An 18,346-nucleotide genomic window follows, 5' to 3' on the forward strand; every position below is an offset into this window, starting at 1 on the left:
ACCTCATCTACAATAGAGTGCTGTTGGTTGATAGATTCAGCCCATAAATGTGCTTCAGTGGTTGAATTGGTTGGCACATGAGTACTGTTAGATTGTACAAGGGTTTACAATGGCTATATATATCCTGGATAAAATTCCTTACAGAGGTCACCCTCTGGAGTTCTGAGTATCGTAGTAAAAATTTTAGCTGATGTCATGAGCTCTAGGAAAAAGCTTAGGAGTAATGATGTGGGTTTTCCAGAATTTTTTTTCCTCCAGGTACTCTTAAATTTGTATCATGGTTATTTTTGGTTTGTATCACTCCACCTAGAGAGTAATCTAATTTAGGATGTTAAATGGGCCAGAGATTAAGACTGGTGGGTTCTAGCCAACTAAATTTTACTCAGAGTAAACACACTGAAATTAATAGACTTATTGGTCCACATTTAAAGCACTATTATGCCAGTTTAAACAGTCATGGCTTACCCCAAAGAATTTTGGGAAGTGACGTTTATGAAGGGTGGTGAAAGTTATTAAGAGACCCCTGTTCCTCTCACAGAGCTACAAATGACACTTCCCAATCAATGGATTGACAATATGATAACACTGGCAACATATGAATGGATTGCCTATAGACATAGACTTCGGATGAATATATTGATATCTGTAACAGGTTTATGCAGAAGGCAGTAGGTTATTAGCAGCCATACGTAAGGATAATAATATCACTTATATCTTTACCATCAGCTGTAGAAATGAAATTGAATTTCCTTAATGTATTACACCAGGCTTCCTCAACCTCGGCCCTCCAGATGTTTTTGGCCTACAATTCCCATGATCCCTAGCTAGCAGGACTAGCATTCAGGGATGATGGGAGTTGTAGTCTCAAAACATCTGGAGGGCCGAGGTTGAGGAAGCCTGCGTTACACTCTACTTTTGGCACACTTTTTCTTTTCCACTTTTTTAAAAAAATCCTTTTATCACATTTCTGTATAAGTGAAAGCCTTTCAATTAAATAGCAATTAAAACAAAAACAAGTGGCACTTCCAGGATTCGTTGGAGGAAGCCATGACTGTTTATGCGATATAATCAGGGCTTCTATTCTGACAGTACTCATTACTATGGAATACTGTTGCCTTTTTAAAATAACACTTTGGCTGCCCATGGCAGCCATTCTGTGCTGTGACACTTTGGCACTTTTATCCAGATGCTTTAAGACCACTATTTTCTCCATCCCTGACTGCCCACCATGATTTTTTTTTGGGGGGGGGATGTGTGGGAGTTGTAACCCAAAACCTCTTGAAGAGCACCAGGTGGGGGAAAAGACTGTGCAGATAACCATCAGGTCTGCAAGGTTTTGGATGAGGCTGGGCTTTTCCAGCCCTACATAAGCATGCCAGCAATTGAAACTCTGGGACCTTTTGCATACAAAGCATGTGCTCTTTTTATTTTTAGCGAAGCATGTGCTGTAACCACTGAGCTTCCAATGGCATTTGAGGGGTGAGTAGACAGGCAGAGAGTCCTCTTCCAAATCTGCCTTCCAGGTATCTGAAAAACCTGCTGCTGATGGCTTATTACGTCTTTATGATAACCTCTCGGCACCATTGTAAAATCTTTTGCAGGAAGCCAGTTCTGATGAAGATGATGAAGAAGAGCAAACCAGCAAACGGAAAAAAGTGGACTTCATCAATGTAAATTTGAAGATGGTGGAGCATTGGAAAGCAGCTGCAGAGGCAAGTGATGAGGCCATTTGATTTCCTTCCCCCTCCGTTTTTTAAGGGTAGCGCTGATTAAATTGGGGTGCTGATCACCTGTCCTTGTGCCCATCCTATAGCAAGTATCCTAAGAAAACATGCGGCACACTCTCTTTGGTGTTAATATCTAGCGTGCCGAAGGTGGCTGAACTGTTACACCCTGGGACTGTTGGTTTCCACATTCCTCGTCTTAATTTTTAATGACGCGAAGAAAGCTGTATCTGTCTGTCTCTCCTTAATCATCTTCCCATTGCTCTGTCCTCTTTTCTACAGAAGCAGCTCACAGCAAAGCTCTTCCACGAGATCACCCAGGCTTTCAAAGCCTGCGTGGTAACAGCCAAGGGGGATGCCTCGGGGCTGGAACCTGGAAAGTACAAAGTCACTGATGGCACAGGTGAGCTTCCAGCTTTTCTCATGCTTGCCTTTTGCCCCTAGTGGTGATAGAGAACCTACTCATGCAGCGGAATTGTGTGACACATGGGTTTACTGGACTGTACCATTCACAATGCGGGTGGCGCTGTGGGTTAAACCACAGAGCCTAGGACTTGCCGATCAGAAGGTCGGCGGTTTGAATCTCCATGACGGGGTGAGCTCCTGTTGCTCGGTCCCTGCTCCTGCCCACCTAGCAGTTCAAAAGCACATCAAAGTGCAAGTAGATAAATAGGTACCGCTCCGGCGAGAAGGTAAACGGCGTTTCCGTGCGCTGCTCTGGTTTGCCAGAAGCGGCTTAGTCATGCTGGCTACATGATCCGGAAGCTGTATGCCAGCTCCCTCGGCCAATAAAGCGAGATGAGTGCCGCAACCCCAGAGTCGGTCTTGACTGGATCTAATGGTCAGGGGTTCCTTTACCTTTACCTACCATTCACAATATAGGAGGTTGAATGGGGAGCGGTCATAGCTCGGTGGCAGAGCATCTGATTCGCTTGCAGAAGGTCCCAGGTTTCATCCCTGCATCTCCAGATGGGCCTGGGAGAGACTCCCTTCCTGAAACCCTGGAGAGCTGCTGCCAGTCAGGGTAGACGGTACTGGGCTGAATGGGCCAGTGTATTTGAAATCCGTCAGGAAATAAACCTGTTACATCTAGAAAGTGGCACATCAAAGAGACGGCTGATCCAGAGCCCTAAACTGCTAGTGTTCTCCATGCAAGGACGATAATGTCTGGTGTCAGGGTGTGTGGGTGTCATTTTTATTTCTTTATTTGAAGATTCCTAAAATGCTTCGGAGCTACAGTAAGATGAAACAGGAAAAGGGGTAGCTTAAATAAGCAGTAGAAGCGCAATGACAAACATTTCTGCAGTTGCGTAAAGGTAAAGGGACCCCTGACCATTTGGCCCAGTTGTGACCGACTCAGGGGTTGCGGCGCTCATCTCGCTTTATTGGCCGAGGGAGCCGGCGTACAGTTTCTGGGTCATGTGGCCAGCATGACTAAGCCGCTTCTGGCGAACCAGAGCAGCGCACGGAAACGCCGTTTACCTTCCCGCCGGAACGGTACCTATTTATCTACTTGCACTTTGACGTGCTTTCGAACTGCTAGGTTGGCAGGAGCAGGGACCGAGTAACGGGAGCTCACCCCGTTGCGGGAATTCGAACCGCCGACCTTCTGGTCGGCAAGTCCTAGGCTCTGTGGTTTAACCCACAGTGCCAGCCGCGTCCCGTAGTTGCATAGCTGGTACTATATAAAAGGGCTGGGTCACCCTTTGGGGAAAGCCTTCCCAAACCAAAATTCATGCAAGTCGTTAAAACCCGAAGTTGTCCCTTCTGCGGTTTGGATGGCGTAGTCCGAAAAGATCCTGTGTCATGTGATTCTGCTGCTGCAAGTGCAGCCCAAAGTAGCATCACCAGGAACATTCTTTCTTTGTTTATTATGTACTTTTCACTCTACCAGTATTAGAGAAGGCTTAACTGCTGCCTCTCAAACTTTGCCTCTAAGGTGAGATTAAGTAGGAGGACCTCCATATTCCCTTGTGCCGGCAGGGTGTCCACTGAGAACTCACTTCCTTTCTGTAAAGGTGCCTGTAGTCAGTTCCCTCTGCCCCAGGGGAAGTGCTGTAGCGAAGGGGCAAAGCACCTGCTTTGGGAGGTCTCAGGTTCAGTTCCCAGTGGCATCTCCCAAGCAGAGCTGGGAAAAGATCCCTCTTTGAAACTCAGGAGTGCTGCTGCTAATCAGTGCAAAGAGTTCTGAGCCGGGTGGACAAATTACCTGGCCCTATATAAGGCAACTTCCTATGTTAAAAGCTGGAAAATATAAAACGGCGTATAATACAAAATGCTTATCTAGTAACATATTAAAAATAGAAATACTAAAGGCATGTCCTCCCCACGAAAAGATGGGCACTGCCAGAGAGGCCTGTATAGTTATCATATTATCCTGTACAATGGTACCTCTAGTTACGGACTCGATCCATTTTGGAGTGCCGTTCGCACCTCGAAAAGCCCATAACTAGAGCACCGCTTCTGCGCATGCTCGATAGAGCGCTTCTGCGCGCACACACGTGCAGCAAAACCCGGAAGTATACATTTCCGGGTTTGCTGCGTTTGCAAGCCGAAAAGACGCAACATGAACCTAATGCAACACGAGGTATGACTGTATAAAGGGTATTTAAGAGCTACCCCTCTGGCTATACAGGAGCCATTCCAGTAGGGGGAGCCAAAGGATCATCAGTTATTGCTAAAACTTTGTAGTGCTATTTCACCTACCCAAATGGTTCTGCAGGGGGTGCCCCACACATTCTGATATGCTCCTTGTTTGTGTGTGTGTGTGTGTGTGTGTGTGTGTGTGTGTGTGTGTGTGTAGACACACACACACACACACACACACACACCTCTGAGTTGTGTTCAAGGGTTAATAATTGGCCCAGTAGGTGCATGCATTCATTTAGGCAGCTGGGCATTTTGCAAAATGATTTGTTTGTTTGTTTATAACAGGGCAGTCAGGTAGGTGTTGAGATAAAAGATGCAAATGTTTTCAGACTTGCATGCAAATTTGGATTTTACTTCTTTTGTGTGATTCTTAAGTGTTAGATGCTGCTGACCTTCCAGTTCATTCTATTTGATAGTGCTGCCCCGCTTTTTTTAAACCCCCCCTTTAAAGTTCCTTGATCAATTTAAGTCCTGTTCTCATCTTCCCACACCCATTCGCCCCCTTTTTACCAAAAGTTGTGCCGTGTATCTTCATCACCTTGAGGACTGGGATCTTGCTTTTTAAGCAAAATAAGTTCTCACTGAGATTCCTAGGAGGGTTGATGTCAAATTAATCCTAATTGTAGAAGTTTAGAGATAAAACACATGCGTGTGCGCACAAACACACACACACAGCCTTGTGTGTGTTCTAGAACTGCTTTGTTCCTTACTGCAAAGGAAGTGTTACGTCTGGTTACATAGGTTTGTTTTTCTGTCCTGTTTAGTGTTCAATACCCTGGTGTCCTTCTGCATTCGCGATCTTTTTAAACTGCTGCAGAAATTGCTTCAGGTGAAAGCTGCAAAAAACAAATCCAAGTAAGTTTTGTTTTTTTTAATTGGAGGATAAATCTTTGTCAGTGACTACTAACAACCATGGCTATGTCTCATCTCCACTGCTGGAGGCAGAATGCCTCTGAACGCCAGTTGCTAGGAATTGCATCTGAGGAGAGTTGCTGTTGCTTTCAGATCATGGATATTGTTGTTTAGTCGTGTCCAACTCTTCGTGACCCCACAGACCAGAGCACGCCAGACCCTCCTGTCTTCCACTGCGTCCCGCAGTTTGGTCAAACTCATGCTGGTAGCTTCAAGAACCCTGTCCAACCATCTCGTCCTCTGTCGTCCCCTTCTCCTTGTGCCCTCCATCTTTCCCAACATCAGGGTCTTTTCCAGGAAGTCTTCTCTTCTCATGAGGTGGCCAAAGTATTGGAGCCTCAGCTTCAGGGTCTGTCCTTCCAGTGAGCACTCAGGGCTGATTTCCTTCAGAATGGATAGGTTTGATCTTCTTGCAGTCCATGGGACTCTCAAGAGTCTCCTCCAGCATGGATGCAGTCTTCCCAATAAAATCATAGAATTGTAGAGTTGGAAGGGACCCCAAGGCTCATCTATTCGAACCCCCTGCAATGCAGAAATCTTAGCTAAAGCATCCGTGACAGATGGCCATCCATCCTCTGCTTAAAAGCCTCCAAGGAAGGGAAAGTCCACAAACTCCCAGGGGAGAACATACCACTGTCGAACAGCTCTTACTGTCAGAAAGTTCTTCCTGGTGTTTAGTCAGAATCTCATTTCTTGTCACTTGAAGCCCATGGAGCATCTGGTGAGAACAGGATTTTGGACTAGATAGGCCACTGGACGGATCCAGCAAGTCTCTCCTTATGTTCTTAACCCCCACCCCCAGGGTGTTTTTTTTTGGTTTTTTTAGAATGCTACAGATCTTTCAGTGTCTAACTTCCCAGATTCTTGTCATGGCATAGAACGCAACTGCTTTATAATATGATCATGGGACATCCAGAAAGGGACTCGGAGAGCTCGGGGTAAAAGTATTTGATCCCTTGCTAAATTTGCCCATTTGCCCTCTTGACGAAGAAATGACCACTCCATGACAGGCAAATTTAGCAGGGGATCAAATACTTCCCCCCCCCCCTCACTGTAATTGGTGACAAACTTTATATTTTGGAGATTTGTTTGGCCTGCTGCTGGTGTCAAATTAAATGCGTCTTCTCCAGCACTCTGTTCAAATGGTAATTTTTGGATCACAGCTAGGATTGTCATCGGTCTCACTTGATGCTCTTGCTCTTGTTTTGAAAATATATCTATATTCTCTCTCTCTCTCTCTCTCTCTCTCTCTCTCTCTCTCTCTGTGTGTGTGTGTGTGTGTATTTCTTTGATTGCCTTTGAATCTTCCCATCGTCTCCTTCCCTTTGAGCTGCATCCTTTGAGAACCACTGTATTAAAACAACAACTAGGCACTATACAAATCAGTCAAGCCCTACCCACTGAATCTGAGTAATCTGTTACTTACTGGCTGTTTACATGTGTATATTGGTGTTCACTCATTTTATGGATTTGTAATCCCAACATTCAGGGTCGAAAACATTTCCTTTTCAGGAGGGTTACAGAAAGGAGCTTTTTGTTTGTTTTTTTATATCAAGACTGTAGCAACCATAAAACGGTAATCAAAACTGTACTTGGAGAAGAGGAGAGAAATTGTGGAGAGAATTTCATAGAAATGAAAGTTAGTTTATGGCAGCTTTGCCCAACCTGGTGCCCTCTGTCTTGGACTACAACTCGCCTTGGCTCCAGCCAGTATGCTTTGGCTGACGCTGATAGAAGTTGTAGCCCAAAAATGGTCTGGCTCTGTCTAAGCCACCTTCCTATGTTCCTGTCAGAGTGCTGGGGGCACATGAGGTGCTGTACCATCTGCCAGTGGCTGGATGCCCTGTTCCAGGCACCTTTCCGTCCCCTTGCAATCTGTTACTTCTCTTCTCAAATGTTCTGGCTATCCCCAAGAAACCCTCATGTCATCAGAGCTCAAGGATCATGGTGCTCTCAGAGTGAGAAAGGTGGCTGAAGGTTTGTCTGGGAGTCAGGGTTGGATTTTCGAGCTCAAACAGGGAATGAATGCAAACAGCTGGGTCAGTGGAGGGTACAATTAATCCTTTATTGCTTGCTGCGGGCATTGATTCTACTGCATTCTTTGGCGCTGCCATCCGATCTGGCTTGGTTTTTGGGGTTGGGTGTGTGGGATTAGTGTTGCATGCATGCTTTTCTGCACATGAACTTGGCTTCTGGGTATACTTGGCAGCTTTCCTGAACTAAACAAGGTCAGACCAGGTTAGATGAAAAGAGGCCTCCCACTCAAGAGCATTTTAAAATTTTATTTCATCGAATTCATATACTGCTTAATTGTAAGAAGCAATTGAACCTCAAAAGCTGTTTACAGAAAGAATGAAACAATGGAATAATCGATGAAAACAACTATTCAAAACATAAAAACATAATCAAAATGCCTGCCAACATTCTACATGTCCCAATGGTTGTGCCTAAATAAAAATGTTTTTAGCAGGTGCCAGAAAGAGTACAGTGAAGGTGCCTTCCTATGGTCAATAGGCAGGGAGTTCCAAAGTTGGTTCTACTCAGAGTAGACCAGTTGAGATTGTTGAGCATGATTTAATTATTACAGTGGGTCGGCTCTGAGGAGACATCAGTTGGATGCAACCTGGGCTAACCAGTTAAATTCTGCTAGTACTTAAAAGGTCCTGAGTTCAAATGTCAGGCCAGCCATGGATTCGCTGGATGGTGTTGAGCAAGTTATTCACGCCCTCTCTGCCTCTGCTCCCTTACTATAAAATAGGTGTGGCATCTCCCTGTCTCCAAGGCCTGTAGTGAAATCGAGTTTACCATGACAGCATGCTATAGATGGCATATTTTATCTACGCAGTTGTGTGCATAGTCTGTACTGCTGTTTTATTTTTATTAGGATTCCTTCCAGGAAAAGCCAAATTCTCAAGACTTTAGCTAAACTTTGCAGATTTAGCACATTTTATGCTAAATTTCAGTGGCCATTGTCCAGACACTTTGAAGCCAACCTTCCTAGCGACGAGGGCTAGAAGCTTGTTTTAAAATGAAACTATGGGAGGGGCAGATGGAAGGTTGTGGTTCTTAGGATACTGATTTCTGCACCTAATTCTGCGAGGTGGTCAATTAAGTTTTACTCAGGTAGAATGAGCACCGCTAAGTGAGGTCCGTTAATTTCAATAGGTCTGTTCTGAGTTGAATAACACCCTCTGTGTCCCAGGTCCATGATGGACTCACCTCCACATATAAACACACGGGAAAGCTGCCACCAATTTTCATCTTGCGCTGCTATGCCTAAAGTACGTTTCTGAGTACATTTCAAAGTGTTGGTGCTGACCTTTAAAGCCCTAAACGGCCTCGGTCCAGTATACCTGAAGGAGCGTCTCCACCCCCTTCGTTCTGCCTGGACACTGAGGTCCAGTGCTGAGGGCCTTCTCGGTAGTGGCACGCGCCCTTTGGAATGCGCTCCCACTAGATGCCAAAGAGAAAACAACTACCAGACTTTTAGAAGACATATGAAGGCAGCCCTGTTTAGGGACGCTTTTAATGTTTAACTGACTATTGTATTTTAATATTCTGTTGGAAGCCACCCAGAGTGGCTGGGGAAACCCAGCTGGATGGGTGGGGTATAAATTATTATTATTCATTATTATAACACACAATATATTTCTTTTGTTCTTTAGGATGGTCCTTCCCTCTTCCAGTCCGCTTTGGGGAAAGCTTCGCTTAGACATCAAAACTCATCTTGGCTGTACCATCCAGGTAAAAGGTGGTGAGAGTTGATGGACTTGTTTAAAAAACTGCATCCGTCACTCCTCATCCCTGTGACAGTGCCTTATATGGAGTCAGACCACTGATGCCATCTAGCTTAGTATTGTCTGCATTGATTGTTAGCAGCTCTGTCCAGGGTGGCAGACAGGGGACATTCCCAACCCTAGCTGGAGATATCGGGGATTGAACCTAGGACCTTCTGCATTCAAGGCAGATGATGTACCGCTGCGATATGGCCCTGCCCTTAAGAGATAGTGATGTAGGAAGCCGCTTTACACTGAGCCCATTGCACAATCATGCTTTGTTGGCTGGCAGCGGCTCTGCAGGGTTGCAGATAGGGAGTCTCTCCCAGCCGCACCTGCAGATGTTGGGGATTGAACCTGGGGTCTCTTGTGTGCAAAGCAGATACTCCACGACTGAGTGATGCCTTTCCACTAGTTACAGATGGTAGCAGGCTCTGAGTTCTCTCCCAGGGCAGTTGTGTCTGTTGTGACCAATGGGCAGAAGATGGAGTGAGCTATGGAACGGATATGATGATGGTGATGATTTATTTGTACCCCGCCCATCTGGCTGGGTTTCCCCAGACACTCTGGGCGGCTTCCAACAAAGATTAAAAATACATTAAAATGTCGCACATTAAAAACTTCCCTGAACAGGGCTGCCTTCAGATGTCTTCTAAATGTCAGGTACCGTATTTTTCGTCCCATAGGATGCACTGGCCCATAGGACGCACCTAGTTTTTTTGAGGGGAAATAAAGGATTTCCCCCCCTTTATTTCCCCCCCAAAACCAGGTCGGGGAACAGCGGGATGGCGGCACTGCACCTCCCTGCTGTCCCCCGAGCTTGTGGGGCTGCTCGATGTCTGCCCAAAGCGCGGGGCGCTCTGCTTCAGCGTTCCCCGCGCTCTGTGCAGCAGGCTGCTATCCGCAGCCTAGGGAGCCCTGCGGGAACTCCCGCGGGCTCCCCAGGCTGCGGATAGCTTCCTGAAGCGCAGGGCGCTCTGCTTCAGGGCGCCCCGCGCTCCAGGCAAGCAGGCTGCTATCCGCAGGCTGCTATTGGTGTGCACCGACCCCTCTCGCTCTCCAAGCTTCAGCGAAAGCCTGCATTCGCCCCATAGGATGCACACAGATTTCCCCTTCATTTTTGGAGGGGAAAAAGTGCGTCCTATAGGGCGAAAAATACGGTAGTTGTTTATCTCTTAGACATCTGATGGGAGGGCATTCCACAGGGCGGGCGCCACTATCAAGAAGGCCCTCTGCCTGGTTCCCTGTAGCTTTGCTTCTCGCAATGAGGGACCCGCCAGAAGGCCCTCGGCACTGGATCTCAGCGTCCGGGCAGAACGATGGGGGTGGAGACTCTTCTTCAGGTATACTGGGCCGAGGCTGTTTAGGGCTTTAAAGGTCAACATCAACACTTTGAATTGTGCTTGGAAACATACTGGGAGCCAATGTAGGTCTTTCAAGACAGGTGTTATGTGGTCTCAGTGGCCGCCCCCAGTCACCAGTCTAGCTGCTTCATTCTGGATTAGTTGTCATTTCTGGGCCATTTCTGGTGGACAGCTGCCCTGGATACAGAATTGACCTGCGCCTCCATGGACAGCTGTGAGTCCAAAATGGCTCCCAGGCTGCGCACCTGGTCCTTCAGGGGCACAGTTACCCCATTCAGGACCAGGGAGTCCTCCACGCCAGCCTGTCCCCTGTCCCCCAAGAACAGTACTTCTGTCTTGTCAGGATTCAACCTCAATCCATTAGCCGCCATCCATCCTCCAACCGCCTCCAGACACTCACACAGGACCTTCACCTCCTTCACTGGTTCTGATTTGAAAGAGAGGTAGAGCTATAAACTATAGTTGTTGCCTCCAGAGGAAAGCAAATCAGGCCTGCAATTGTGGTTTGGCTGCTTTACTCTTGGAAGCTCAAACCATGGTTTGGGGTGGGTGGGTGGGGGTTCTCAATTGCAGTTAGTGAAATCCAATGTCTGGCCTGGTCTCTCGGTTGAACATTGTGAAAGGAGGGGCACTTGTGTGCCTCTGACCAGCTTAAGAGAGAGGTGTACAATTTGGTGAGATTGCAGCTTGTGAGCCTCACCCGGGTTTTAATGCTTCCCGCACATTCTGCCCATTTCTGCAGCTCCTCTCATGTTTGACAGAAGCCTCTGTGGGAGCGGCTGTCCTCCAGCACGTCAGCTCCATTGTGCCTTATTTCTTGACTTTTCCAAAACAAACTCGGATGCTGCTCAAGGTGAGTTCGGCAGCTGGTGCTTTATTTATTTATCTAGTTTTAATGCTGCTCTTCAGCCAAAAAAGCAGAATAAATACTCCCATAGCGGCTTACAAATGTCAGCGATAAGTGATAAGACAGTGCCTTCTAATCTAAAAAGACACGGCACAAAAGGAAAGGTGTTTGGGAGGGAGGAGGAATGAAGTAAAGCCAGGCAGAATTTCTTAATTCAGAGGCAGCCTTTGGATGTTGTTGATCTAACAACTCCAGCCATTCTGGCCAGTGGTCAGGGATGATGGGAGTTGTAGTCCAGAAACTCCTGGAGGGCACCACATTGGCAACTTTGATCTTAAGTTCTTTAGAAGAGGAAGAAATACCGTATTTTTCGCTCTATAACACGCACCCGACCATAACACGCACGTAGTTTTTAGAGGAGGGAAATCCGTAGGCATGCCACCTGTAGGCATTCCCTCCGTAACACGCACAGATATTTCCCCTTACTTTCTAGGAGGAAAAAAGTGAGTGTTATGGTGCAAAAAATACGGTACCCTCTGAAAGTATCATTAGAAGAGGCGCTCACTCCTGTGTGAGAGAGGAGATGGTAGTGTTCTTCAGAAGCTGCTTGCCAACTATTGTTTTGTAAGAAAATAAACATAATGAGTCAATAATTAGATTAAAAATGTGCCCCCAGTTATCAGAATATTATCAGTTGATACACACCTACAACTGATTGACTAAATGTGGCAGCCCTATTTATATTAATATTCATTGTTGTTTGCTCTCCCTTCACCCTAAGCTTCCAGGACAGGTTGTATGGATAACAGAGGTGGTCTGTGTTTTGAGACTGGGTGGAAGCTAGTGGACTGGGAACCTGTCTGCTGGTCTCTGTGTGCATTTCTTAATTCTTTTCTTTATTTCCAGCAAGCTACCCGTCTCTGGAGCACAGGCGAGGAAACCGTCAGGGTGCTGGCTTTCCTGGTGCTCAACAAAATCTGCCGGCATAAAAAAGATGTCTACTTGAACCCAGTTCTCAAGGTAAGGTGGTGGAGAAAAGCCACCTCAGCGTATGCATGCCATACTATTGATGGGAAGGCATTGGTCCCCTATTGTCTACTGTGAGTCAAAAGGCTCAGGATCATGACGGGGGAACCTGCAGCCCTGAAGATGATCATGGATTCCCACCAGCCCCAAACAGCATGGTTAGTGCTCAGGAATGATGGGAGTTGTAGTCCAGTGATACTTGGAGGACCACAGGTGTCATGGCCCCAGAAGCTGGCCCCTCTTCCTCCCCTAAAGAAGACATGGATGAGGAGGAAATACACACTGCTGCACGCCATGGGCGTAGCCAGGGAGGTGCAACTACCCCGCCCCCCCCCCCCCCAATATCAAGTAAATAAATAAAAATACTTAACTAATTGACCGATTGCATCACAGGTAACCTGGTTCTGCTCTCCCTATATAAAGTCTCTCCCCACCACCACCCTAATCCTGGCTATGCCTATGCTCCACACCCCTTCATGCCCCTGCCGGGGCCTGAGGATAGAGCACTCCTGCCTTCCTCAAACTCCAATGAGCGCTCCCCATAACACCCCTGTCCGTTCTGTATCGTAGAAGTCAGTGCCTGCAGAATCAGATTTTTAAGCCAGCTTCAGAGTTCACAAGGAGGTTGGTCCAGCAGTAGTACAGTAATACCTCCATGAATGTCCGCCTTGTCTAGCGTCCATTCTGGCAACCGGAATGGGTTACTTCCAGATTTGCCGCTTGCGCATGCGCAGAAGCGCTAAATTGTGCTTCATGCATGTGCAGAAGCGCAAACTGCTCTGTGCGCATGCACAGACGTCACACTTTGCCCTGCGTCCTTTTCAGCTAGCGGCTGGGGGCCTGGAACAGATCCCGGCCGCAAAACAAGGTATGACTGTAGAGGCCTTGCCGCCATACACTCAGGGCCTTGGCTGAAACAATGTCTTTCCATAGCTCAGTCACCAGGGCCTACTGGGAGCTGTCCTTGGTCCTGAACTGCCTTGATTCCTCTTCCCTACACTGCCCTGGACTTCTTTTTTGCCTGCTCAGACTTGCCCTTCTTAACCTGTTTACTGCCTTCACTTACCTGGCTAGCACCAAGCCCTGCTAGAACTGGTTATATATATATGAATGAATGAATGAATGAATGAATGTTTTTTGATGGTCAGAGGCCTATAAAGTAGAGCAGGATAAAAGCTCTCACCTGCCCCTCCTTTAGATCTGATGGCAGCTTCAAACAGTGGGCACAGTCAGATATGGGCCTCCATATACTTTGCTGCTGCTTTTTAAAACCATGGCAAGTCTGCCTTCCGGGGTACCTATCGAAGCCCAGCAGTGTAAAAAAGAAAGAAAAGAAAACTATTATTTTCCAAGAAGCCTTCTAAGTAGAGGATCTTTTTTTTTATTTCAGTCGGCAACCGTATTGGATTTGAAATTCTTTTTCTACATTTAAGTTTAAGGTGCATGCATTTTTAGGGACTACTGTTGATTTGAATTATCTTTTGAATGGTTTTTAATGCTTGTTTTTAACGTCCTTTTATTGAATGGCTTTAATGTATTCTTGCCAGACGCTCAGAGGTTTTATATTACAGTCAAGTGGCCTATATACTTTTTGTTAAAATTAAATAAACTTTGTTCTGGTTTCCTCCAACCCCCTCCCCCCGCAAACTCCACCTTTTTCTTTATAGCAAATGTATATTTCCTACGTGAAGAACTCCAGGTTCACCTCCCCCAATGTCCTCCCTATGATCAACTTCATGCAACGGACTTTGACGGAGATGTACTCCCTCGACACCTCCGTCTCCTACCAGCATGCCTTCGTCTACATCCGCCAGCTGGCCATCCATTTGCGCAGTGCCATGGCCATGAAGAAGAAGGCAAGTTACAATGCTGCGTTCCAAATCTCTGGTGTGACCGCATTTGGAATACTGTGCACCGTTCTGCTCAAGATACACCTGGTGTATAACTTATCGACTGTCTACACTTATCGACTGTCTCCATACCTTTAAAGCACTTTCTTACCCTCAAGGAATTCTGGGCACTGTAGTTTCACCTAGCAGGAATTGCTGAGTTGCAGTTCCCCTTAACAAACTACAGTGCCCATATTTCTTTCAGAAAAAAGGATGTGCCTCAAATGTGCTTTAAAGTTACAGTGTGTACGCAGACTTAGAGAGGTGCTGATATTTTTTGTTTATCCGTCTCTTGGTCTTTATTGAGGGGGTGGTGGAATAAAATGAGATATCCCTCACAACAACAGCCTGGCTTTATCAGCTGTCTTCTGATCTGGCGTGTCTTCTGTTGATATATGAAATCTGCATTTCATCGCATTAACTGAAAGCCCCACCAAGTAGCAAAGAAGATTATAGAGTCTCCCCACTTTGTCCTCCTCCCCCCAAACCCCCCATCTTCTTTTTGGCAACCTGTCATTTGCCCCCATTTTTGTATCTGTTGTAGCCTGGGTCCTCCTAGACTCCCATTAGAGCTGTGTGTCTCCTGTTCTCCCCCCGCCACTCAGCCACCAGAGGAAAAGTAAGATAGGGTGGGAGAGAGCAGGTAATTCCCCCCCCCATCCCTTTCCATCCCCAGATTGGGGTCTCATCCAGTCTGACGTGGACTTAATGCAAGGCAAATTGCTAATCCCCTCTTTATTGGTGTTTTAAAGTAAACAATACCGACACAGATTAGTGGGTTGATTTACGCCCCTGGTGCTTGCAGGGGTTGGTTACCATGTTAAGCCTTCTCTCTCCCCCCCTTCCCAAAAGATGCTCAGACATGGCAGATAAGCTGAGGAGAGATAACCAAAGTCTAGGACCTTAATTGGATCTGTTTGGCTTCTCAGACCCTCAGCCGTGAGCCAGACAGGACCCAAATCCAGTTAGTTCCACGGTGGGAGAGGCAGTTCAAAGCGAGGGAGGCGCAGATTAAATTTCTGTCGGTCCCGAGTTATTGTTACTGCCCATCTTGATAATGCATCAATTTTACAATTCAAGTGGCAAATAGGTAAATGATGGGGAAAGACTGAAGCATAGGAAGCTGCCTTTATCCTGAGTCGGGCCACCGGTCCTTCCAGCTCAGTATTGAAATACCTGCATTGCAGGGGGTTGGACTAGATGATCTTTGGGATCCCTTCCAACTCTATGGTTCCATAATTGGCAACAGAGATTCAGGATATCAGGCCTTCTGCATAAGAAGCAGGTGCTCTGTCACTAAGCTGCATTCCTTCCCTTAAGACAGGCATCCCCAAACTTGGCCCTTGAGATGTTTTCAGACTAGAATTCCCTTCATCCCTGACCACTTGTCCTGTTAGCTAGGGATGATGGGAGTTGTGGTCCCAAAACATCTGGAGGGCCGAGTTTCGGGGTGCCTGCCTTAAGGCATAGGGAGCTGTCTTAGGCTGAGTTAGATCACTGGTTCCTCTAGCTCTCAGAGTGGGCTACGCCAGTGTTTCTCAAAGTTAAGTCTCCAACTTCCATCATTCCTAACCACTGGTCCTGCCAGCTAGGGATGATGGGAGTTGTAGTCCAACAACAGCTGGAGACCCAACTTTGAGTAACACTGGTCTACTCTGACTGACTGAGGCTCTCTAGGGTCTCAGGCAGAAGTCTCTCCCAGCCGTACTTAGAGATGACATTCAAGAGGGAACCTGGGATTTTTGCATGCAAAATGGATGCTCTGAACATGAGCTATGGCCTTTTTCCCCATGCAAAAGTAACAGGTTTTTTTTTTTTGCGCTTGTGCAGCCTATTTTGAGTGTTCGTAGCCTTTCTTGCAATATTACGATCTTACGGTGACAACCACATTATATTTTTATTTTATTTGCTTAGGTTTAGTCAATATATCCCTCTTTAAAAACCAAAAACCACAAAGCAACTTACAGCTAAAATAAGAAAACAAGAAAATGAAAATCAATTAAACATTGTTAAAACAGATTTTAACAGTGCAATATTTATTTACTTATTTGTTTTTTACATTTGTATCCCACCTTCCCTCAAAGGAGCTCAAGGTGGCGTTTTGCTTGACAATAAAAGAAGCAAATAAAATACAGCACAGCTGAATGATAAACAAGCAGAAATTGAATATAATAACACAGATCTTAAAACAGTATTAAAGCGTGAAAACCCAACAGGAATTAAAAACTGCCGAGAGATAATAAATAGACCAATTTGGGAAGGTGTGGGAGGAAAGAAAAAGTTTTCTATGAATGCCAGAAACATAACAAAAGTTTTTGGTGTGCTTCGAGTCTAAATGAATGTGAATGTAAGATACGAACTTTCTGACAGAGGAGCTGTTTGGCAGTCGGGTGGCCGGCCTTGGAAGGCGGTGGACTCGTCTTTCAATGAAAGTTCTAAGCAGAAGTTCGGTGGCTGTCTGTCAGGGATTCTTTCGCTGCATTGCAGTTCCAGTTCTAGAAGTCTAACAATTGAATAACCAAACAAAGGAGGTCTTGCAAAGAGAAATGGGAATGCAAAACCTACCCCCCCCGCCCCCCCCAGCTCTTGCACACACCTGCAGTCACATCTTGCCTCCCATCATATCTTTAAAGCGGTATTATACCACTTTAAAGAGCCTCCTTCTGCAGTGTTGGATGGCAGGTTGAGAGGAGTTCCCTACCAGGACAGACTTTGCTCATGTGCTCGAGACATCGATTCCATAAAACATATTTTGTTGCTCTGTGCAAAATATGAGCAAGCCAGGGCTGAACTGATACTACCCTTGCTGGTACCTTTCCCGGGAAAATCAGAGGCTCACTATGTCAGGTTCCTATTGGAAGACCGGAAAAATGCTAGAACATTAGCAGTGGCAAAGTTTTTATCGGTGGTTGCAAGAACCAATGATCCCTATATTCTGAACAAAATGTTTGTTTAACCTGGAGGTAGGCTGTATGAATTGTGTATTGCTTTGTGACGATTTGTTGGGTCTCTGGCCCGTAATAAAGATTGTTGTTGTTAAAGAGCCATGGCTTCCCCAAAGAATTTTGGGGCCTGTAGTTTAACGATGCTGAGAGTTTTGAGAGACTTCTGTTACCCCTCACAGAACTACAATTCCCTGAGTTCCCCGGGATTGAGGGATTGACTGTTAAATCACTCTGGGAAGTGTGGCAATGTGAGAGGCATAGGCTGCTTTAAAATATGTTTAGGGGACTCCTCTCCAATCTGGTCAATTTTAAAAAAGAAAAAGTTATCGGTGGAGGAACCAGCACCCCCAAGTGGCAGAAAAAGTGAGATGGTTCAGGCAGAGTTTTAAAATGCCTAGGATTTTTAATTTTTTTCTTCGAGTGGTGCTTCTTTAATCAGTCACAAAAATGGCAGTGGGTGCCAGGCTCCATAGTCAAGCCTAAGGCAGATGTGAGGATGTCCAGTAGTCAGGGATTATGTTATAATTCAGTGACATCTGGAGGGCCACAGGTTCCTCATCTAAAGGTTCATGGGAGCTAGGAGCACCATGCAGGAAGGAGGTTTCATGCTGTGTCTCTGCCTGAGTGCCTGCACTGGCTCTCATTAAGACTGGTTAAAATGGGGAAGTGGAAACTGCCCCTCCAGATGTTGTTGGACTCCCAGCTCCCATCAAATCATTGACTTAAGGCAGTGTTTCTCAAACTTCAGCTGATGTTGGACTACAACTCCCATCATCCCTAGCTAGCAGGACCAGTGGTCAGGGATACCGCAAGTTGTAGTCTAAGAGCAGCTGGAGACCCAAGTTTGGGAAACACTGAGTAAGGTATTGGGAGCAAGAAGAGGAGATGATAAGAAGTGACAATTGTGCTTTTTTAACTTTGTAAACAGCTTTGAGGGCCTGATGGTCAGAAAGCAGGATGTGCAATTCATATTTGCATTGATTCTGCATTGCGTGTGAAATTGTTACATTGGGGCCTGCAAAAGGCATTCTGCCCCTCCCGCCGCGTTCTGCTGTTTTAGTGATGTTATAGTCGCTTCCTTTTTTTTTTTTTTTTTATAATAATTTTTATTAATTTTCCACACAGATAATAAACAGCAATATAACACAATATAACTTCATACTCATCGGTTCATAACCTTTTTTCTTTGACTTCCCCATACCTCCCCATCCCTG

General features: G+C 46.0%; 1 protein-coding gene across 1 annotated transcript in view; it reads left to right on the forward strand.

The window, feature by feature from the left end:
* Positions 1-18,346, forward strand: part of NOC2L (NOC2 like nucleolar associated transcriptional repressor) — a 79,231-nt gene that overhangs the window by 12,355 nt on the left and 48,530 nt on the right. Inside the window, exons 4-10 of the mRNA XM_079986903.1 lie at positions 1,602-1,712; positions 2,007-2,127; positions 5,138-5,228; positions 8,951-9,029; positions 11,168-11,278; positions 12,179-12,292; positions 13,966-14,154. Of these exons, the coding sequence (XP_079843029.1) occupies positions 1,602-1,712; positions 2,007-2,127; positions 5,138-5,228; positions 8,951-9,029; positions 11,168-11,278; positions 12,179-12,292; positions 13,966-14,154 (816 nt within the window). The remainder of the gene's footprint in view (positions 1-1,601; positions 1,713-2,006; positions 2,128-5,137; positions 5,229-8,950; positions 9,030-11,167; positions 11,279-12,178; positions 12,293-13,965; positions 14,155-18,346) is intronic.

The sequence above is a fragment of the Podarcis cretensis genome (genome assembly GCF_951804945.1).
Source record: "Podarcis cretensis genome assembly, chromosome: 8".
Taxonomy (NCBI): Eukaryota; Metazoa; Chordata; class Lepidosauria; order Squamata; family Lacertidae; genus Podarcis; species Podarcis cretensis.